At 44.0% G+C, this 24,250-nt stretch overlaps 1 protein-coding gene across 1 annotated transcript in view; it reads left to right on the forward strand.

The window, feature by feature from the left end:
- The window catches only part of DOP1A (DOP1 leucine zipper like protein A), a 2,183,138-nt gene that overhangs the window by 983,566 nt on the left and 1,175,322 nt on the right, over positions 1-24,250 (forward strand). The window contains exons 11-14 of the mRNA XM_044073353.1: positions 15,307-15,426; positions 15,509-15,626; positions 15,996-16,025; positions 17,540-17,773. Of these exons, the coding sequence (XP_043929288.1) occupies positions 15,307-15,426; positions 15,509-15,626; positions 15,996-16,025; positions 17,540-17,773 (502 nt within the window). The remainder of the gene's footprint in view (positions 1-15,306; positions 15,427-15,508; positions 15,627-15,995; positions 16,026-17,539; positions 17,774-24,250) is intronic.

Here is a 24,250-nt window from a genome sequence, read left to right on the forward strand (position 1 = left end):
GGACAGTCTTTTCAAATAGAACCACCAGTAGTAGTAACCATGGATGCCTCCCTTCTAGGGTGTATGTGATTGTGTGTGTGTGTGGTGGTGGTGGGGGGGTGCATTTCGAAAGAAAAATGATCCAAGGCACATAGTTAGCTTTAGAGGTCGCATCAACTTCTTGGAGATGTGGGCAATCCTCCTAGCACTGCAGACATTTAAGGATGTCTTTCCCAAGGATGTGATTTTCACATGACAGACAGCATGGATGTCATTTGTAGGATGAACAAACCGAGGAACCCGTTCTTACCCAATTTGTTGAGAGACCATGACAGTTTGGCAGTGGGTGATGTCTTCACACAGTTTTCTGATAACAAACATCAGAGATCTTAAAGTGTTCTGGCTGACAAATTGAGCGGGAGTATTCTATCTCCTCTTGAGTAGTCCCTCAATCCAGTGGTGGCAACTTTAATTTTCTGCTGCTAGGGCCAGCCCTGCTGCAGCCTTTTCACCTTTTACCTCACCAAGTAGTGCAGCAGTTACTTTGCCCTGACATTGTCTGTATGTTCATAAGGTTTGTAACTCTTTCATTTGATGACATGTATGTCAATTGTTGTCCTTAGGCAAGATTAATGAACAACTGTGGATATTCAAACCAAACTTGTACTCAAATCCGCTGACTTACTAATAAACCTAATATCAAAAAATTAAGCTTGATGGTGATATCCACCCAAACCCAGGCCCTAAAGTCAATCAAAAAAACAGCCATGACAACCCCCTTAACACTCATATTAATATCAACCTTGTCTATACAAAGTCAGACCTACTTTTTATAGTTAAGTTTTACTGTTAGCTCGTTGTTAAAAAAAAAAAAAAAAAAAAAAAAACTTCCCTAGCTTCCCTTGTTACTATTCCATTTTTTCAGGATGTCTTGTAAAGATTCAAACCTTCTGATATCAAAAACTGTGAAAAATGTGGACAGAAAAGATCCCTTACTGATAGACACAAAGTTTGTGTCTATTGCCAGGGAGATGTCCATCTGCAGAAGTCTTCTTCCATTTGTCATTCTTTTACTCACAGGGCTCTCCTGGAAACGAAAAACAAATTGATACTAAGAGGTCTCTTAAACCCCTGCTTCTCTGAAGCAATACAAGAAGGTCCGGGTTTATCAAAGTCTGACCAGTCTCCATCTTCCAAAATCTGACAAGTCTGGGAAGAGATCTTCCTCTTCTAGTGCTCCATCTGAACCTTCAAAAAAGGTTGCCAAAATTTTGACACCGGATCCTAAGTCTATCGGGTCTGAAAAATCTACAGCTTCGGCACCATTTGTCTCGGTGCCGGTAGGGTTTGAATTGCGGAGCTGGTCCCCTGTCTTGGAGCTGTTCTCCCCTACTCTAGGATCACCTATACTTCAACCTTCCAAGTCTCCGGCCCTCTCCACTCGGTCTTCCATCTGCTCCAGTTCCTCCTCTGCTCCGACCTCTGACTTCGGAATTGGACTTTCCTGAGCTAATAGTAGTGGAACCAGCGGACTCGAGATCTATTATGGGATCTTTGGATCTGGCCATTGCTGCAACGTCCTCTGCTCCATTGGAGCTCGAGGAGTCTAGGAGCCGATGCTCTCCAGTCAGGTCCGGGAGGTGAGTTGGATTAGACAGTTGTTGGATCTGATCTTGCCTCTTGGGGGGGGGGGGGGATCGGCTCAGGTGAGCTCTGCTCCTACCTTAGCCTTGGGGCCATTGTCCTTGATTCTGGGGGTTCCATCAACTTTTTCAGATCCAGGGATTTCCTCAGATCAGAGGTGGGGAGCTTTTGAGATGATGAGGAGAGTACTGTCTCCACAGGTAGTTCGCTGTCATCTCCACACATTCTTCTTGTAAAAGCACCGGTGTCTGCCTCTATACTCTTGCATCCACAGGGACATGAAATCCTAGGCCTCAGGATGCCCCATAGGATACCCCCCACTCTTCTGAAACCTCTCCAGAGTACCTCTTTGAGGAGGTCCCTCAAAAGAGGTTATATAAGAGCAAGCATTTAGAATCCCCAGAGGAGTCCATCACTTCTGATACAGACCTCGATGAAGCTGAGTGGTCCATACGGTCACCTCCTGATGATGTCTCCTTTGGAGACATCTTAGAAATACTTAAGCAGAGAGGCAGCTGGAAGTCCACCAGTTACTCAGGAGAGGAGTCTGTGTACCTGAAGGCCTTTAGCTCTCACCATTCCTCCACATTGGTGTCTCCACCTTTCAACAAACTTCTGGATCTAGTTTCCTGGAAGGTGTGTGATTCTCCAGAATCCGTGGAACCTGTTCCTTGGAGGCCAAATAAGTTAATCACGTCCCTCTCAGACAAAACCTTTTTAACTAAGGGAGTCCCAATAGATGCTATGGTGGAGGTGTTAGCCACCAAGAAGGAACTCTGAGACAGCTTCTCTTCATCCACTGAACAAGGTGTCTCATACAACGGACAGATATAGAAAGCTCATTTTTTTCTTCAGCGACTTTTGCTCTCAGATCGCTGAATTACCTGACCCATTTTACAGGATTACAGAGAGATCTCTTGAAGGAGTTAGGAGATACTCTCCAAGGTTCAGTATCTGAACGGGCTTCGGAGAAAGTTTCCTCTCTGCTGTCTACCCTAAATTCATTTGTCAACTCTTCCATGAGACTGATTTCTTATGCAGCAGATGGAGCGAGTAGACCAGCAGGTTCAGGAATTTCCCTAAGGAGACATTCTTGGATGCGCTTGTGTGACTTTGCGGAGCCCATTAAATCTTCCTTTGTGATCACCCTGTTTGATGACTCATCTCTGTTTGGGCCCAAAGTCAAGGACACACTAACCAGGTGTGAGCAAGAAAGAAAGACTCTTGTCTGTCATAGGAGTCTGTTTTTACCTACCTATCAGACCATATCCTAAAGGTCAGAAAGGAAGTGGAAAAATGTGGTTTTGAAAATCCCAGAGAACTTTCCAGGACACACGTGGTGAATCATCCCCCAGGGGCAGATGGGGAAGTAATGATGGAAGACACTGACCACGTGGCAGAGGGAGTCTGCAGAATCAGGGTGACAGAGAATCTTTCTTTGGTAAACCCTTTTAGCGCTCCTGAAAGGAGGCCCACCTGTCCATCTCTGGAGGCAGTCAAGGGCCGCTTATCTTTGTACCCAGAAGCCTGGCTACAAATAACAAAAGACAAGCGGGTACAAAGCATCATATCCAGAGGTTACTCCATACCGTTTTCCTTCCCCGTCCCAAACATAAGAAAGATCTCAGATGTTCCACCCAGTTAAAGGGAACAGGCAATGTTTCTTTTTTTCAGTTTATTATGCTACAAGAAAGAATTTTCTCTCTGACCAGGAAAGGTCCTTTTCATCTTGAAGACTGATGTGACCTTCTTTTTACTGTAGTTAAAATAGAATAAAGATGTTATTACTTGTGTGGTATTCTGTGGGCCTGGCATTTATGTCATAAGTCTTGTAGACCGGCAATACTTTGCCAGTGAAACCTTTTTTAAAGTTTCAAAGGAAAATGCTTGAGAGACCGAAAAAAAACACAGGAGTTGACTGGAAGAATCAGCTATACCTTGGACTTGACCCAGAGTCTGTGCTGGAAGATGGAGATGAACAGGAAGAAGACTGACAACTCTGAAATTAGTGAATAAATGGAAGACTATAAATCATCTTATTTTTTTATGAAATATGGCTTTGCAAAAAAAAGTGGCTGACAAACACTGGACTTTTGTTGCCTTTGTTAAACTTGTGAGTGGACTGTAAAGTATATACCCTACTTTGTCTTTATTGTTTAGGACACTAAAAGGGAGGAACTCACTGTAAGTAAAACAATTTTTGTTTATTAGTATTTATATACATTTCATTATATTATCTGCATATTATATATAGTAAAGCAGATGTTATTCATGTTTCACTATTGCAGTCATCGTATTTGGGTTATCCCTGCCAGGGTAGCCCTCGGCCGGCCTGAATACCAGAAACTTAGTATTTCTGCGTCGGTTGCTGTCGCTTGAGGACTGATGTCAGGTCATCAGTAGTATAAAGTAAGGCAGCCGACGACATTACATCAGTCTTTCTTGCCATAGAGCCCGAAGCAGAAGCAGTTTGCACAAGTGCTGGTTGGCTGCTACCTGAGTTTTCATCTACCGAATTGAAGTTGAAGTCTTCTAAAGCTAAGTACCCTGTTGTGGATCGTTTTTTCTTGCACTAACCGATGTCAGAAAAAGTTAATAATTGTCTTGCCTGTGGAAAGCAAATACCACACCAAGACTTCCACTCTTACTGCGTCACTTGTTTAGGCCCAGACCACGACTTCCCCTGTTGTCACTTCTGTGCTTTGTTCAATGGCAGAACTCTCTGTCGTAGAGCCCTTATTGTAGCCAGATATTTTCATTTACAGTCTTTGAATTCCGATATGGCTTCGGTAAGCCATCAGACAGCAGATCTTCTGAAAAAACATAAAGATAAAGACAGAGACAGACCGCACAGGTCCAAACCTGCCAGTGACGCTTCTGTTAAGCTAGTCGTCAGTTCTCCAGTACTCAATGAGGCAATTTTGCAGCCCCTGGTGCCCGCTTCTGTTGATTTGCAGGCCGCTACCAAGACCCTTTCGGAGTCCGGTATGCTGCAAAACTCTTCGACTATGCATCCTGCAGTCGTCTCTACCTTGGATGGGTCCAGAGCCGCTGAGCAGGCACCAGCTTCCAAGGAAATCCTTCACACTACCGAATCTCGACACAAACAGACATCTTTTTCGCGACTACCATTCTTTCAAAAACGACTGAGTTTCTTAGGCCCAGGGTACTAACCACACTCAAGAAACTGACCCACTCTCAGTTGCCTGCTGCCTTGCCTCAGCCTCAAATGCTTAAAATGGCAGAAGACCTTATCATGCTGATCAGGGGAAGCCAAGCTACCCCCTCCAAAAGGAAAAGAGATCTGTCCTCTGTAGTTCTGCCTGAACAAGAGTCAGATGAATCTGATGCATCTGAATATGAAGACATGCAACCCCTCTCCACTTATGAGGATTCTGATGCAGAGGATTCCATTCCTTCAGCCTCTCCCCCAGAGGATTTTTCCTACTTTAAGGGAGCATTTCCATTGGGAGAGTCAGGACTACCCTCGGTCTAAAAAGAGAGACTGGGAATTCCTAGATCTTCCACAACACAGACCCTTGGCCATCCCCCCAGTTCTGTATGTTGTGGAGGATATTTTCCTCGAATCCAACTTGATTCCTGACGCCCTTCCTCCTGCTCCCAGAAAACCAGACAGGTACTATAGAGTCCCTGACTCTCACAAATATCTTTTTAAAAATCCTACAGCTGACCCTGACGTCATTTCTCAAAGGCCAAAAAGGTTTAAAGAAGCCTCTGCTAAGAATCCCACCCCCTCAGACAGGGATTCCTGAGCATTGGACAGATGGGGTAAAAAGAAATAGACCTCAGCTACTCTTGCTATCAGGGCACTAAATTGTCAGTTCCATATGCTGACATTTCAGCAACATACCTTGGAACTCCTTAAACAAAAAATGTCTTCCTTTCCTGCTTGGGCAGACTCTAAAGATTTACAAGAGTTAATGCATTCTGCAAGTCAAGTAACTAAACACACCTTGCACTGTGGTTTTGATGCCCGAGAAGCTTCTTGCAGGGCAGCAGTCACTGGATATGTCGTTAGAAGGCATGCATGCCTTAAGGTACAGCCCCTGCCAGACCATGTCAAATCTAAATTGTCGGATGCCCCTTTGCACAAAGATAACTTATTTAGCACTAAGATAGAAGAGGTCTTAAAAAAGATGGAAAAAAAAAAAGCAAAATCTATGCAAACAGTTAAGGATTCCTTGCAGGCCAGCCCCGTAGGTTTAGCAGGCATTGTCTCTCCAAACACTGGTCCTTTCCTGCTCCCAGTAAACTGGCCCAACCTAGGCCCTGTGGAAACAGACCCCCAGACAGCAGCCACAGGGAATGCAGAGATCTAAGCAGTGGACTACCTCCACCTAAAAACCAGGGAGTTCTAAGCCACGCTCTTATGGTAAGGACTCCACCCCTCTCTCTGCCCACCTTCACTTTCCCCTAGGAGGAAAACTCTCCTTTCACTCAAGCACCTGGGCCACCATTACCAAGGACCACTGGGTTCTGAACATTGTGTCTCAGGGATACAAATTTTCCTTCCACACCCTTCCAACCCCAAAAGGGTTCCCAGATCTACCACCAAATCAGTGGGCAGAGGCTCAAACTCAAATAATTTCTCTCCTCTCTATGAGGGCAGTAGAGCATGTTTCTGCAGAACAGATAGGCCAAGGTTTCTACTCCAGACTTTTTCTGGTACCCAGAAAAGAGGGCACGTGGTGCCCCATCCTCGATCTATCCATTCTAAACACCTTCCTGATGATCCCAGAATTCAAAATGTTCACCCTCCAGCAGCTGCTACCCATGCTCTTCAAGGATGCTTGGCTAGCTACCCTAGATCTAAAAGAGGTCTACCTCCACATTCCTATCAGGGAATCATGCAGGAAATATTTCTGCTTCAAGGCAGGATCTCAACACTTTCAGTTCTCTGCACTTCCCTTTGGCTTATCTACTGCTCCCAGAGTTTTTACAGAATGTCTGGCTCTGGCCATTGCCTTTTGCAGACAAAGAAATATTCTGATTTACTTCTGATTTACCCATACTTAGACAACTGCCTTATTCAGGCAGGCAGCCAGGAAAAGCTGCTCAAGCACCTGGCCTTTGTAAAGACCCTCCTAACCTCCCTAGGGTACACTATCAATGAAAAGAAATCCAAACAGGTGCTTACCCAAAGGATAATCTTCCTGGGAGCAAATCTGGATACAGCATCCCAGATAGCATACCTTACACCAGAGAAACAAAATTTCCTGACAACCTACTCCTCTCAACTAGCCACCAGGCCCCAGCTAACTGCAAGGAAGATCCTGCAAGCTCTGGGGTTCATAGCATCTTGCATGCTACTCATTCCATATGCCAGACTGCATATGACGAAACTTCAGTGGTACCTAAAGAGCCTTTGGTGTCAACACTCTCAAGACCTGGAAACTCTACTACATATAATTCCTTGCCTCAGAAAAGATTTTCTTTGGTGGGCAACAGCATGCTTACTCGACAAAGGATTGCCTTTCTCCCCACCCCCGTCACCCAGACCCTCACCACAGATGCATCAGACTGTGCTTGGGTTGCACACCTGGACGGCAGGTGCATACAGGGCCAATGGAGCCCACAGCAAATCCCTTTGCACATCAGTCAAAAAGAGATGATGGCTCTGCAGCACGCCTTGATAGCTTTCAAGCCCTTCTCTCTCTCCAGGGGCTGTCCTGATCAAAGCAGATGACACCAATGTGATGTGGTACATCAGCAAGCAGGGAGGGACTCACTCCTACCCTCTATGCAGGCTAGCCATGACCCTACAAAATGACATAGCTACAAAATTAACTGGCACCTCACCTAAGTGGCATGTTTAATCATAGCTTCACCTCAAGCTTTGTGCCCATTGAGTGGTGCACAGCTACTGTTATCCCACTCCACAAGGGGGGATCCAGTTTGGATCCTGGAAACTACCTCCCCATCAGTCTGACGAGCCTGATCTGTAAGGCTATGGAACGTATTATCATGGAACTTATAAACAAAGACATTGGCAACCTTCAAACACTGGACCTCACCCAGTTTCGGTTTGTGAAGGACTGATCTTGTCTCCTGTACCTGACTGACTTCTTTGAATCAGTCTCCAGAGCTGTGGACGAGGGTAAGGCAGTCCACACAGTCTATATGGACCTTGCCAAGGCCTTCGACACCATCCTCCACTCTGGAATCATAGATAAACTTACTATGGGTTGCCAACTGGCTTACTGACAGAACCCGCACTGTAAAAGTAGCCGACTCCAAATCCAGCTCCAGGCAAGTGAGAAGTGGAGTACCTCGGGGTTCAGTCCTAGGACCGCTCTTGTTTGGCATCTACTTCTGTGAAGTACAGGCCAACACCAATGGTCTCTGGCTAACAAAGTTCGCAGATGACTGCAAACTGGGAGCCATTATTGAATCCACAAATTATGTGGATATTCTACAAAAGGGCCTTACAAAAACAGATGCTTGGTGCCAGAGCCATGGGCTCAAACTCAGTGCCAAGAAATGTATAGTTATTCCCTTTGGAAAACATGTACCCATGAATTACCACATAGGTGGCAGTACACTAAACGCCGAAAGTGTGATGAGTCTTAGGGACACAGGTGGACAGTGATCTCACCTTCGATAGCCACATCACCACAACAGTCAGGAAATCCTTGTATGTGGCACACCTCATCGCTAAGGGCTTTTCATCCAGAAGAAAAGGAGGTCATTGTCCCACTGTACTCTTACCTCATTAGACCCATTATAGAATACATTGCCCCGTTTGGTATGTACCTCTCAAGACATCTTCATCAACTGGAAAGGCTGCAGAAATACCTCACTAAAAGAATCACAGGCCTAAAGCAGATGCCCTATGCTGACCATCTAAAAGAACTCCAGCTGTACTCTGTCGCATATCGTCTACTCATTGGCGATCTCTGCTTAACATACAAGGCTGTTGGACATGCTACACGTAAAGAAATCCCAATCCCTCAGAGCCACATGCTCCAGGGATCGAAACCTTGTCATCACAATGAATAAAACATGCTGGAGTGATAGGTTCCTGACCCAGAGACTCCCCAGACACTGGAATAGACTGCCCATATATGTCAAGCAGAGCGCCTCTTTGGCCCTCTTCAAAAGCAACCTTGACGATTGGATGGGAGATAAGAAATTCACCCCAGGGATCATGTCAGTCGCCCTGCTAAACAGGGGTCCAGGGAACTAAATATTGTGGGAAGAAATAGCCAGGGAATTTTTATGGCTAGGTTTGTATAGGCCCTAGGGCCGATAACCTAGTACTAACCTATGAACCTTTGGCACACAGCCTCTGCCATGCAACTACACCTGTTAGCACAATTCCTACCAGGCTCTCTCAACTTTCTGGCAGACCAGTTAAGCAGAAATTTCCTGGACCCACATGAGTGGCAACTCAACAGAAGTACCTCCACCCTAATAACTCAGAAATGGGGAACCCTGAAGGTTAACCTTTTTGCCTCCCACACCAACCATCAGCTCAGCAAATTCTGCACCAGGGAGCATCACTGCATGGCTTGGAAAGTGGATGCCCTGTCCTTCCCCTGGGTCAATGTATCAGTCTGTGCCTTTCCTGCTCTACTTCTCATACCCAGGGTACTGCTCAAAATAAGGGAGGAAAAACCAAGGACCATTCTTATGGCTCCAGACTGGCCCAGGCAACACTGGTACCCCTTGCTGCGCAGCCTGTCACCGTTGCCTCCATGGCATCTTCCTCATATTCCAAACTTCCTGATCCAGAGGGAAGGAGAATTCATGCATCCCCAATTGCAGACACTCAGTTTGGCAGCTTGGCTTATTCCCTAACCACAAACCAATCTGCCAGCCTCAGTAAACAGGTTCTGGATGTTATCCGGGGTTTATGTCACATCATCGAACGTTTAATAGTTCGAATCTCTTAACATCGAACTTAAGTGATCAAACCATTAAAACTTTGAAATGATATGAATGGCAGTTTTCAATGGGGACATTAAGCATTAAGGGTATAGGCAGTGGGGCAAGCCACCCTGCACCCCACACCCCCTGCTACTTAAATATACCAACTCCGAGATCGTGCTACAGTGTAGGAAACAGAAATGTTCCATTTCTGCACTGTAGTGCACTGAATTGCAATCTCGGAAGGGGTATATTTAAGTAGCAAGGGGTGTGGGGGAGCAGGAGGTCTTGCCCCCCTGCATGGAGCAATTTGTTTTTGATTTACACATTTTTTTTTTTCAATTTCATTGTATTACGGTTCGATCATTTACGTTCAATATTATGTGATTCAAACGTGTAATACTTTGAAATTATGATATAAACCCGTTATCCGTGAGGCCAGATGCCCTAGCACCAGAAAGTCTTATGCTGATAAATGGAAAAGGTTCTGCACCTGGATCCAGGTTAAGGGAGCCAATACGGCACAGCCCTCCCTCCCTCTCATCCTGGGTTACTTAGCTGACGTACTACACAGTAGCCTCTCATTCTCCTCTATAAAAATTCATGCCTGTGCTATTTCTGCTCATTTTCACACTGAGCAGCCCCTTTTCACACACCTTTTGAGCAGACAGTTCCTAGGAGGGGTAGCAACTTCAGCCCACCCAGAAGGGCACCAACACCAGCTTGGGGCCTTAACTTTGTATTGGAAAAGCTCACCCTGCCCCCTTTCGAACCAGCTTCTTCTGCAGAACTAACATTTCTCTCCTGGCAAACAGCATTCCTTCTGGCCATCACTTCAGCCAGAAGAGTCTCTGAGCTGCAAACACTCATGGCTGTGGAACCCTTCATCATCTTCCATGCAGAATGAGTATCCCTCAGAAACTACCCATCTTTCATGCTCAAGGTGGTGTCCAGTGTGGCTCTCAACCAATCCATGCATTTGCCAACCTTTTTTCTTAATCCACAGAACAAGGGGGGAAGGATTCTTCACTCGCTATATGTGCACAGACAGCTCAGATTTTATCTAGACAGGACTAAATCCTTCAGAAAGTCTGATCAATTGCTGGTTAGCTTTGCTACAGGGGCAGAAGGCAAAGCCATCTCCAAACAAACCATTTCCAAATGGATAGCACACTGCATCCGTTTCTGCTACAAACGTCATGGAAAACCTCCCCACAAGGGGGTCAGGACTCACTCCACCAGAGCAGCCTCCACCTCTGCAGCTTTCCTCAGAGGAGTCCCCACCAGGGACATCCTTGAGGCTGCCACCTGGACATCTGTTCACATTGCCACCTGCCTCTTTTCTCTAAATCCAGGTCAGTGTTTGCCTATGCAGTCTTGCAGAGCATCCTAGCCAGCCCGTAGTTTCTTTGACTGCCTCCACCCATTTCCTCAACTTTAGGAATCAACCCAAATGTGATGACTGCAGCAGTGAATCACGAAGAACATAATACAGTTGTGTATACTTGCCATAAATGTAGCTGTTTGAGTGTATTCACTGTTGCAGTCCTGGTTTCCCTCCTTCCATCCCCCTTTCTTCTCTTTCCTCACAAGGGACATATTGGTATTTACTTTCTACTGGTGGGGTTCTTCCACCAGAACCTGGCTCCTACTTGGGGGCTCCTGACAGGTTAGGGCAAGAAAAACTGATGTAATGGCATTGGCTGCCTTCGTTTTTACTACTGATGACCTGACATCAGTCCTGAAGCGACAGCAACCAATGCAGAAATACTTAGCCTCTGGTATTCGTGCCGGCTGAGGGCTACCCTGGCAGGGATAACCCAAATGTGATTACTGCAACAGTGAATACACCTGAACATCTACATTTATGGTAAGTGTACACAACTGTACTGTTCTTTTAATAACTATAACATCCACAGAAAGGAAAACTGCAAGCTTTTTTAAATTAACTTTTATTAAATTATCACTTAAGGATCATGTCTAAAGGTGTGAAAAGAACTTTTCTTTTCAAACAGAAAAGTGTCTGCATACATTTTTATGCATATGATCACTTTTCTGTGTGAAAAGAAAAGTTTGTTTTGCAGCCTTTATAAATACATAGTTTTAATAGTTTACATAGTTTAATTTTTTCTTACCTACAATAATCCAAGATAATTAGAGCTGGAACCCAAAGCGATGTAAGCACCTCCTGCCCACTCATTAATGTTAATAACTTAAACTTTGGCTGTATTCATTTAGACATCTGCTTTCGGAAGAAATTTTTAAACTATGTATTTTTTTAAAGACTATTATCTCTTTCACAAAATCTCCTTTCTCCGTTTTCGTGCTGGCTGAGTTTTTAGAACACTTTTTGATACTTTATGAATGTAATATTCTGTATGGTTGGCTGAAGGAGGAGAGGAGGTGGAAGGCATGGCTGAAGGCAAGAAGAGAGGAGAAAGGCTAGGACTGTGGTAGTGAGGGTCGGAACTTTGTTGGCAGTATGACTGGTATAGGGAGAGAGATAGCCGATATGATGGACAGAAGGAAGGAAGGTTGGTATATTGTGTGAGCAAGAGACCAAATGGAAGGGGAGTTAAGGCTAGGTGTATCGGAGGTGGGTTCAAATTGTTTTATCATAGTGTGGATGGGAGGAGAAATGGCGTAGGGGTTATCCTGAAGGAACAGTATGCTAAGAGTGTTTTGGAGGTGAAAAGAGTGTCGGATAGAGTGATGTTTATGAAGCTGGAAATTGATGGTGTAATGATGAATGTTGTTAGTGCATATACTCCACAAGTTGGGTGTGACAAGAGAGAAAAATTTTGGAGTGAGTTGGATGAAGTCGTGATGACTGTACGCAAGGGTGAGAGAGTGGTGATTGGAGCAGATTTCAATGGGCATGTTGGTGAAAGGAACAGAGGGGATGAGGAAATGATGGGTAGGTATGGTGTTAAAGGAATGTAGAAGGTCAGATAGTAGTGGATTTTGTGAAAAGGATGGACATGGCTGTGGTGAATACGTATTTTAACAAGAGGGAGTAGCATAGGATGACGTACAAGAGTGGAGGAAGATGCACACAGGTGGATTATATCTTATGTAGGAGGGCCAGTTTGAAGGAGAATGGAGACTGTAAAATTGGTGACCAGGGAAAGTGTAGTTAGGCAGCATAGGATGGCGGTTTGTGAGATGACGTTGGTGATCAAGAAGAGGAGGAGGAGTGTGAGGGCAGCACCAAGGATCAAATGGTGGAAACTGAAAAAGGGTAATTGTGAAGTGGAGTTCAGGGAAGAATTTAGACAGGCACTAGGTGGCAGTGAAGAGTTACCAAATAGCTGGGTAATTACAGCAGAGCTAGTAAGGGATTCGGCTAGAAAGGTGCTTGGTATGACATCTGGACTGAGGAAGGACGACAAGGAGACATGGTGGTGGAATGAGGAAGTGCAGGAGAGTATACAGAGAAAGAGGTTAGCAAAGAAGAAGTGGGATTGTCAGAGAGATGAAGAAAGTAGACAGGAGTATAAGGAGATGAGGTGCATGGCAAAGAGAGAGGTGGTGAAGGCTAAGGATAAGGCATATGAAGAGTTGTATGAAAGGTTGGACACTAAGGAGGGAGAAAAGGACCGGTACCGATTGGCTAGACAGAGGGACCGAGCTAGGAAAGATGTGCAGCAGGTTAAGGTGATAAAGGATAATGAGGGAAACATACTCACAAGCGAGGAGAGTGTGTTGAGGAGATGGAAAGCATACTTTGAGGGGTTGATAAATGAAGTGAATGAGAGGGAGAGAAGGTTGGATGATGTGGGGATAGTGAATCATGAAGTGCAATGGATTATCAAGGAGGAAGTAAGGATAGCTATGAAGAGGATGAAGAATGGAAAGGCTGTTGGTCCAGATTACATACCTGTGGAAGCATGGAGGTGTTTAGGTGAAATGGCAGTGGAGTTTTTAACAGGATTGTTTAATGAAATTTTGGAAAGTGAGAGGATGCCTGAGGAATGGAGAAAAAGTGTTTTGGTACCGATTTTTAAGAGTAAGGGTGATGTGCAGAGCTGTAGTTACTACATTGGGATTAAATTGATCAGTCAGAGCATGAAGTTATGGGAAAGAGTAGTGGAAGCTAGGTTAAGAAGGGATGTGATGATTAGTGATCAGCAGTATGGTTTCATGCCAGGAAAGAGCACTACAGATGCAATGTTTGCTCTGAGAGTGTTGATGGAGAAGTACAGAGAAGGTCAGAAGAAGTTGCACTGTGTTTTTTTAGACTTGGAGAAAGCATATGACAGGGTGCCTAGAGAGGAGTTGTGGTATTGTATGAGGAAGTCAGGAGTGTCAGAGAAGTATGTAAGAGTGGTACAGGATATGTACGAGGGTAGTGTGACAGCGGTGAGGTCTGCGGTGGGAGTGACAGATGCGTTTAAAGTGGAGGTGGGATTACATGAAGGATCAGCTCCGAGCTCTTTCTTATTTGCAGTGGTGATGGACAGGTTGACAGACGAGATCAGACAGGAGTCCCCATGGACTATGATGTTTGCAGATGACATTGTGATCTGTAGTGAGAGTAGGGAACAGGTGGAGGAGACCCTGGAGAGATGGAGATATGCTCTAGAGAGAAGAGGAATGAAAGTCAGCAGGACTAAAACAGAATATATGTGTGTGAATGACAGGGAGGATAGAGGAATGGTGAGGATGCAAGGAGTAGAGGTGTCAAAGGTGGATGAGTTTAAATACTTGGGATCAATAGTTCAGAGTAATGGTGAGTGTGGAAGAGTGGTGAAGAAGAGAGTACAGGCAGAATGAAGTGGGTGGAGTAGAGTGTCAGGAGTGATTTGTGACAGACGAGTACCAGTAAGAGTGAAAGGGAAGGTCTACAAGAGGGTAGTGAGACCAGCTGTGTTATATTGGTTGGAGACAGTGGCATTGACAAAAAAGGCAGGAGTTAGAGCTGGATGCGGCAGAGTTAAAGATATTAAGATGTGCACTTGGTGTGACAAGGGTGGACAGGATTAGGAATAATTATATTAGAGGGTCAGCCCAGGTTGGAAGGTTTGGAGGCAAAGCCAGAGAGGCAAGATTACATTGGTTTGGACATGTCCTGAGGAGGGATGCTGAGTATATTGGGAAAAAGATGCTAAGGATGAAGCTACCAGGTAACAGGAAAAGAGGATGGCCTAAGATAAGGTTTATGGATGTGGTGAGAGAGGACATGCAGGTGGTTGGTGTGACAGAGCAAGATGCAAAGGACAGGAAGAAATGGAAACAGATGATCCGCTGTGGCGACCCCTAACAGGAAGAGCCGAAAGATGATGATGATTCTGTATGGTGGTTGTTATCCTCCTCAGGATCTGCATCCAGAATCTCTCTCTCTCTCTTTCTTGAACCCCCTCCCTGCTTCATCATTATCCCTTTCCAAAAAAAGGCATAACTTCACCACACTACTTTGGAAATTGAAAGTGTTCTTTGCTGGTTATATTTGTGGAACCCCTTGAAGGGTTGCTGTTTTTGAACTTGTACTGTTATTGTCAAAGGTATTTCCTTTGGTGGCCCTTCACTGTGTCTGTCATTCATAGTGATTTTTGTACAGTGAATTGCTGAGGATGAGGTGTACTATTTCACTGTGATGGTAGCTGCAACTTGAAAAAATACTATTTTCACAAGAAATCTGTATAAGCTGCAGTACTGAGTGAAAAGGTATGTAATGCTTTGAGTTTCTGAGAGGATCTTTGTAATTATTAGATGCATTTCTTAATGATTTCATCCAATGTAGCTTGAAGTTTTTCAGACTAATGTACTGAATGACTGTTCTTATGTTTTCAGCAAGTTAAGAGAAAACAAAAAAACAGCAGAGCTGATTAAGACTGCCAACCTTCTTTTCAATTCTTTTGAACCGTACTATATGTGGGATTATATTTCTCGTTGGTTTGAAGAATGTTGCAGGTAGGTAACACAACAGTACACTCTGCATTTAATGCCTTGTTATAAAAACATTCTGGTTTCACTGTGAACCCTTTATTTACAGGAGAACATTAAATGCCCGGCTTCATACCAGGTGTGATGGTAGTAATGGAGAGTCATCAGATCTTTCCCTGACCCATTTCTGTCTGCTAGTGGATTTCTTATTGGATATTGTGTCTTTGGTAAGAACAGTGAAGTAACTGTGCACAAAGTTAACTATATAAGATAATGTTCTTGTTTTACCAAGGGAATGAGGTGCTTGCCTATACTGTTAAAACTTTTATTACTTCTTTTCACCAATTTGTCCATACGTGTGTATTTTACTTAACAGATCATGCATACTTAGATTATTTCACTTAATTTTATATTTGACATTCAGGTAAATGAGCTACAAAATTAAACCCTTTGATTCTGATATGTATTTTAATTAGTGAGACAGTGACAGTATGTGCAAGTAAAACAGAAAGTGAGTAGACAGTATATAATTTTTCCAAACTATACTCTTAAGCTTACCTTATCTTCTTCAATTCTTTTATTTCCTTACTTTCAAGCCTACTAGAAGTATGAGAGTGCCTTGTCAGGTATGACATTTTATCTTCTACTGATGTCCTGAAGTAACTTATTTTTCTGTATGAGCATGCCAAAAAAAGAAATGTGTCTGTTCTTTCTGTGTTATTTCAGGTTAGCCTGTTTTAATTTGAGGTAAAATGTGTAAATAGACTGCTGTTTTGCACTATGTCAGTCTTCTAGAAACCAGATCCACGTGAGCAAAACATGAGTCTTAGAGGTAATTTGATGTTTACATATGGGATACTTAGATGCAGTTTAAATTAAACATTTTTTGCATATATGTTTTTCGCTGGTGGTACAGTCTCCCTGTTGAATAGACCACAGCTCATGCTGTGAGTGGGTGGGAGTGGCAAGGCTGCTTTGAGAGAATGACCCTTAAGGGAAGTGCAGGGACATCTTTATAGACAGCCCATTGCTGTCCTCTGTGTGGTAGCTAGCCAGGTGAAAAAGTTAGGGCTGTGGAGAAAACAAAGAAAATGCATGCCATACCGCATGGCTTTCTGGATAATGGCTCTTCCTGGTTAACTTTCACTGCACTGATGAGGAATGAATAGTCCAATTATCTGGGAGGAAGATGATGGGCAACAGACAAATGGGAACAAGGTTCCAGTTTGTATTCCACCTGTACCCGTGCGTCTGCTAGATGCCAAGGGAGGGCATCCTTGTTCTTGTGGCTTGAGAGTCTGGATTCTCCATCCCCTAGACTGGAGCTTTTCTTGTTTCAGGACAGAACCCAGTCTGTACCCCAGTAACTACATGGCTTTATTCTGTTCATTCAGGCTATGGAGAAGTTTGTAATATGTCCCTAACCACATCCCTTAGGTCCGTAACTGTATTTCATAGGCTATTGTATGCATCCATGTAAGTGTGTCTGCTCCCATGCGCATGCAGAGCGAGCATAGATACACACACACACATGCACACACTCTGCTGATGGCTTTTATCACTGATTTGAAATCACCAACCTATGTCCCCTGATTTGCTGCTTTTCTCATTGTACAAGGCTGTATTCCCATTGGAGCAGACAAATGGCCAGAAGTCATGCCCTCTTCTCTCAAGAATGAGAGCTAGTGGAAACTGCTCAGTTTTACTCCCACCCACCATTCTTCTCTCCCAGCATCATTGCTACTGTTTGAACTTAGGTCATCTGGGATGTAGTCAGGGCTTTATCCATCTGTAAAATGGAGCCAGGTTTCAGAGTTATATGTTTGATAACCAATATTTAAGTATCAAATCTTATAACTGGGTTACCATATTGTATTGCTCTATGGTGTAATTAGATAAGGATTTCAAGTCGAAAATTATGTACATCCACACACTGTTACTGGAGAATTATGCTTACCATTGTTTGGGTAGAAGGGTTGGTTATACCTATGATTTGTCACCTTTTGTGAAACAGACTATTGCTATAGCAGTTCTTCATCGTTATTCTTGGTTTTCGTATAGCGTAGTGTTTACTAAATAAGTGCTTTTAGGAATGTGTTTTTTTTTCTAAAACATAATGTTTCTTTTCTTCTTGATTAAGGAAACATACATTGAAATCCAAACAGAACATCTTCCTCAATTGCTGCTGAGAATGGTTTCTGCACTTACAAGTCACCTACAGGCATTAAATTTATCTGAACTTACTAACTGCCTCCAGCTTTGCTCAAAGATTCTCAGCAAGGTTCAGCCACCACTTTTGTCTACTGGATCAGAAAATGCTTTCCAGTTTCCAGATGGGCAAGAAAATACCATCAAGGAGAAGGAGAAAAAAAAGGTAAGTGCTGCATTGCCCAGGCCATTTAGTATCCAGTAGACTTGTGAGGGTATATTTTACTGTACTAAGACCTTATTGTAATGGAAACCTTTCTTCCATCATCCTTCTCTACCATCCAGGCCTAACAGTTTGCTTTGGTCATAGAGATTGATTTGATATATTTTGATGCTCATCCTATTGATCACTGCTGCAGTAGCCTTGGGTATATGGGTTATATCCTGCCAAGGATATAACTGCCAGCCAACTTCCAAAGCTTCAGGGCATCTTCCATGTGCCCAAACTATCAGGGAGTTCGAGTGGAGTTGACTAAAAGGCACGTTTTGGCACTGAACCCTTCAGAACTTTACTGCTGCTGAAGAGTATGCTTCTTTGAGGCTTTCGAAGATTGAAGGTCAGCTTGTGCTGTCCCTTTGCTGGGCAGATAAGTTCTGTTTGGTGAAAGAAAACTTCCATGCAATAATTTTGATTATTATTTATACTTTCCTCTTTAGGAAAGTTATTTTAAAGGTAGGAGTTTGTGTTTTAATGTACTGTACTTTTAAACAAAAATTCTTTTTCTTCCTGTCATTTTAAAAGGTGTTCAAACTAACTGAAAACACGTTTTCTGTGGGGAAATTGTGTTTATTTTAATTTGTGGACCTGACATACTGTTTTAAAGTCCTTTTTTAATGCGTTTGTGGAACAATTATATTTTAAATACTTTTTTATTTATTCTGGCATTTGCTGCTTCTTTTCCCTGGTAAAAAGAGGCACCATTTTAGGCTTGACCATAGAACAAGCTGTCATTCCCATGGTCTGTCCTTCTTTCGGCCACAAAAAGAAAAAGTTAAGCAAACAGTCTTTGCTACCAAAGCAGGATAGCAATTTGCCTCAGTCACAGGTGAGTGACTACTGTGGTCATTTGTTGTGCCTCAGATAACTCATCTTTTACCCCGAATGTCTGTGTTAGCCATGTCCTCTGGTTGTTGGAGCCCCTCAATGGGTAAAGAAGAACCACTCTTGTTGGTCCTAGGAGAAGGAACAGGGAAGGCTTCCCTGATTTGTCAGAATGTTGTGCTCACCCTTAGGGAAGTTGCTGCCACTAATAACACTGTTGGCCCCATTGTCCTATCAAAAATAAGCAGAAAGCTAAGCATGTATCTGCTCCTCCTCAAATTTTTTTAGAAAGTAGTAGTTTTCTGGATCTGGCTCAGGGTGTAATTAAAGCTATTGGTCCTAGGTAGTTTCTGGTAAAAGAAAGAGGAATACTTCCTTTCCTGAAGTGAGGTCAGGTAGATGAAAGGACAGATATAGGGTTTATCCTCAGATTTCTGATTCAGACTCAGAAGATAGCTCATTTTCTGATTCTCCATGTGGAGGTTTCTCTTCCTCTTTTTCTGAGACTGTTTCTAGAATGTGCCAGTGTTTTCATTGAGTAAACATGGAACTTTCTCAGTCCCTCAGGAACTACGTTGAGTCGTTACAAAAAGGAAGTTCAAGAACCTGTGCCCAGTTTTCACTGCTTTGGAGTATGTGTATATGTAACTGCCTGCCATTTTTCTCACAGTCAGCAAGCTGCTCCTAAAAAGGCAGATAGGATGTCTAAAGTTCTTCAGTCTTAAGTGTTTATACAGCAGTCCAAACAGGAACAAAAGAAACCACAAAATCCAAGGTGAGGCAAACACAGGCAGGAAGTAGTAAATCCACACAGCTTATTTAGAGGAATAAGCGTTTTCATCCCAAACATCCAATCCAAACAGGAACAAAAGAAACCACGAAATCCAAGGTGAAGCAAATCCAGGCAGGAAGTAGTAAATCCACACAGTTTATTTAGAGGAATAAGCGCTTATTCCTCTAAATAAACTGTGTGGATTTACTACTTCCTGCCTGCGTTTGCTTCACCTTGAATTTCTTAAGTTTTTATACACTCTTCCCAAACCTGATCAGCACCTAAAATTACAGTTAATCCTTCTGATGCTAAACACTTACTTTCAATCCTATGTTTTCTGGTAAATATGGGAAAAGTTGTATGCTTCTGCAACTTGGATTTTCAAAATTTTGAATTATCAGACTCGTATGTTAAAGTATGACTTGACTTAAGTATAAGGAATAATGTGAAGTTGTTTTGTCTCGCCATTCTTTCTTACTGGTGGGTTTGAAGCCGATCCTCTGCTCTGACTCGGCCAACTACAAAAGCTCAAGGTCTTTAACCAGCTCAAGGCCAACTCTCTATCCCATGATGCACCTTGTGCTTCTCTCAGATTTCGTTTGTCGCTGCAACTAGATTGGACGTTCACCAGTTCTGGCCAGTGAAAGTTATATATGTTACTCATTTTCTTGGTAAGTTTCTTTAGTAGATAAGTGTATTTCATAAGTTTCCTTTCTAAATTAGTTTAGGTATTTTCTTAGTGTACTCTAGAATCCTTTTCTTAGTTTATTGTCATGGCCTTATTTTTAGGCCTTAGTTATCTCCCTAACCCATAGGCTACTTTTTCTTATAAGGTAGTAGTAGTTGATATAAGCCTTGTGTGTGTGTAATTTTAGAGCCCATTTAACTTAGAGGGCTAGGACTTTGTGCCTTAGCATTATTGTGGCCGTTTTTGTTGGCCAGGCCTTGATATATTACATTTTCATAAATAGCTCATTGCTAGTATTAGAGTTAGTATTGTTAATCTAAATAGTTACTGTTGGTATGTATAGTAGAAGTTACTGTTGTTGACAAGCCTGTTTTTTTCTATAGGCTTCCTTTTTTGTCTAGCTGTTACTGTTAGTTGCCAAATATGTCTCAACAGATTTAAAAAATGCCCCAGATGTGGTCAATAAATGTCCATCACTGATGGACATACTGATAGTGTATATTATCTAGGTGAGATTTACCTACAGGAAGACTGTTCCATATGCCACTCTTTTAGTTCCAGGGTGTTGTATGAATGTAAGACAAAAGTAATGGATAGATGTCTATTGAAATCCTTTTTTCAGGAGTCACTGGATAAGGAGAACTGTGACAGAAACTTTAAAACTTCTTCAAGTTCCTTGGAACCGAAGAAAAGCACGTCGACCTGTAAGTCAAGGCCAGAAAAATCTTTAACATTGGCTCCACTGTCATTGAGCCTACTGTTGCTATGGTTAGGAGCTGGTCCTCGGTATTGGAGCCGGTATCTCCTACCTTGAAGTCCCCAATGTTACAGTCGGTGGCTTCATCTGTTTATTCTTCTCGGTCCTCAAGCACGCTTTCAGATATGGACGTGGATCGTGTGGTGCAGAGGCTTCTGCAGACACCGGCACTTACCAAACGTTTACCGGGGCCGATCCCTGGGACTTCAGAACTGACAAAATCCCCCCCACCATCTTCTGTTCCTCCTCCGATCCATCTCGAAGTTTCGGAGTTGGAGTGCTCGGAGCTGATAATTGTGGAGCCTTCGGGTCCAATGCCTACTTCAGTCTTGTCGGTCCCGACAACCCTGACATCTTTGGTGCCGGCTGAAGGGTCTAGGAGCCGACGCTCACTGGTCAGGTCTGGGGAGGATAGTTAGAATGATTTTTTTGGTTCCGACTTTACCTCTTGGGGCTTCTGCTCGGGTGAGCTCTGCTCCAGCCTCTGGCTCGGAGCCCTCTGTTCTGTCACCGAGAGAATCTTCCATATCTTCGGACCTAGGGGTTTCCTCACGTCAGGACCGAGGTGCCTTGGATGCTATGAGGAGGGTGTTGTCTGCGCCGACATCCACACCATCAGAACCAGTTGCTCCTTCCCCCAGAGCACCAGTGTCTACCTCTTCTTCACATATCCCTCTAAAGCATAGAGACCCTGGGAGAGCTCTGCTTTTCCGAGACCACTCCAGAAGCTCCCACTGAAGAGGTTCCCAGGAAGAGACTTTGCAAGACAGGCCGCATCTGGACTCCCCACAGGAATCCGTCACTTCGGACACTGACTTAGATGAGTCAGAAGGGTCCCCACGGTCCCCCTCGGAGGATATCTCCTTTGCAGATATCCTGGAAATTCTTAAGCAGAGTGGTGACTGGAAGTCCCTTAACCCTACTGATGAGGAGTCAGTGCTCCTGAAGGCTTTTGGGTCTCAGCCCTCCACCTCTTGGGTGCCTTCACCCTTTGAGTTGATTGAGCTAATCTCTAGAAGGCCGTGGGAGTCCCTGGATACCATGGAGCCTGTCCCTAGGAGGCCTAATAAATTTATAACTTCCCCCCAGGACAAGATCTTCCTGACAAAAGGAATACCCATTGATGCTATGGTGGTGGCGGCAGCCACCAAGAAGGAACGGTCAGAAACTTCTACATCTGTCCATCCTCCTAATAAGGATTCTAGGATCATGGACAGATATAGTAAGTGCATGTTTAGTTCAGCAACTTTTGCTCTCCGATCACTGAACTATCTAACACACTTTACAAGGTTACAAAGGGATCTCCTGAAAGAACTAGGAGATACTCTACAGGGTTCAGTAGCTGTGCGGGTGTCCGAGAAAGTAACTTCTCAGCTCACTACCCTAAATTCTCCTGTAAACTCTTCCATGTGTCTGGTCTCCTATGCAGCTGATGGAACAAGTAGGGCAGCGGGTACAGGAATTGCTCTTAGGAGACATTCCTGGATGCGCTTATGTTCCTTTGCAGTGCCTTTTAAGTCATCCTTTATTAACAACCTTTTTGATGGCTCATCCCTTTTTGGACCCAAAGTGAAGGAAACTCTTACCAGGAATCAACAGGATGGAAAGACTCTGTCTGCTGTCGGAGTCTGCTTTTCCACCCCTACCAGACCTTACCTCAAAGGTCAGAAGGGTGGGAAGATGTGGTTCCATAAAACTCAAGGAGCTTTCCAGGACACTCATGGTGAACCCCCCCTCTAGAGGCAGAAGAGGGGGTAACAATGGAAGACTCTGCACACATGGCAGAGGGGGTCCACTAAACCAGAGCGGCAGAGACCAGTTCTTTGGGAAGCCCTATCAGCGCTCCTGAGAGGAGGCCCACCTGTCCATCTCTGGAGGCAGTCGGGGGACACTTCTGTTTGTACCCAGATGCCTGGCTAAAAATAACAAGAGACAGCTGGGTACAACGCATCGTATCCAGAGGATACTCAATTCCCTTTGCCTCCCTCCCCCAATAAGGAAAATCCCAGGCGTTCCACCCAGTCATAGGGAACAAGCAGCCTGAGATTCAAAGGTTGCTGGAAAAAAAGAGTCATCCAGCCAGTTCCAGCAGACCAAAGATGATCCAGAACTTACTCAACTTACTCAAGGTTCTTTTTATTTCCAAAGAAAACATGGGACTGGAGGCTCATTTTGGATCTCAGCAGACTAAACAAGTCGGTAAGAAAGACAAAGTTCCAGATGGTCATGCTACATTCAGTACTTCCCTTTTTAGGGAAAGACAATTGGATGTGCTCGATAGATCTCCAGGATTGGTACACCACATAAAAATGGACAGGCCATCCAGAGATCATCTGCACTTCCAGCTGGGAGCCAGTCATTATTAATTTCGTGCTCTGCCCTTTGGTTGCACTACAGCCCCAAGAGTGTTCACCAAATGCATGGCAGTGGGCACAGCTCATTTGAGACATTTGGGATTCCAGGTGTTTCCATACCTAGATGACTGGCTCCTCACTGCCACCACCAGGCATCAACTCATACAAGCAAGGGACACAACTTTGAACCTCTGCAGTCAGTTGGGGATTACTATAAATTCAGAAAAATCTGCCTTGTCTCCATCGCAACATAACGTTTTTATAGGAGCTGAGCTAAATACCATTACTGTGACTTTAAACCTTCCAACAGAAAGGGTTTGTGTTCTATAAAATCTGGTTCTGGACCTGCTTCCAAGAGAAAAAGCCCGTTTTAATGGTACTTAAATTGGTAGGGACAATGGCAGCAGCGATCATTGCGATTCCTTTGGGTCAGATGCATATGCTTGTACTACAGTGGCTCCTGTTTACGCAATGGTCTTTTCAAGAACTCCGAATGTTGCATAAAATCCTGATAACAAATTCCTGCAAGAAGGACCTTTAGTGGTGGCTGACATCTCACCAAGTAACTCTAGGTCACCCCTTTGTTCTACCCATTCCCATAGCCACGGTGACCACGTCCCTGATGAGGTGGGGGGAGCATTATCAGGGAAAAACAGCCCAAGTCACGTGGAACAGATACAAGGCTCACCTGCATATCAGTGTTCTGGAGATGAGAGCGGTACTTCTAGCATTGCTCTTTTCAAGACTCTCTCCTTCTGGGAACTATTGGAATTCAGACAGACAATATATCAATGGTCTGGTACATAAACAAACAAGGAGGAACTAGATCTTATCCCTTGTGTCAAGAGGCCCTGAGAGTATAGCAATGGGCAGCTTCCACTCAGCGCTTTCTGATAGCAATGCACATCCCATGGAGATCCAGTGTGATAGCAGACAAGCTGAGCAGGGCAATTCTTTTGCCTCATGAGTGGTCTCTAAAAGAAGAAATAATGGAAAGGATATTCCGCAGATGGGGCCAGTCTTGCTGCGA

The sequence above is a fragment of the Protopterus annectens genome, chromosome 1.part1 (genome assembly GCF_019279795.1).
Source record: "Protopterus annectens isolate FY-2018-M chromosome 1.part1, PAN1.0, whole genome shotgun sequence".
In the NCBI taxonomy this organism is placed as follows: domain Eukaryota; kingdom Metazoa; phylum Chordata; order Ceratodontiformes; family Protopteridae; genus Protopterus; species Protopterus annectens.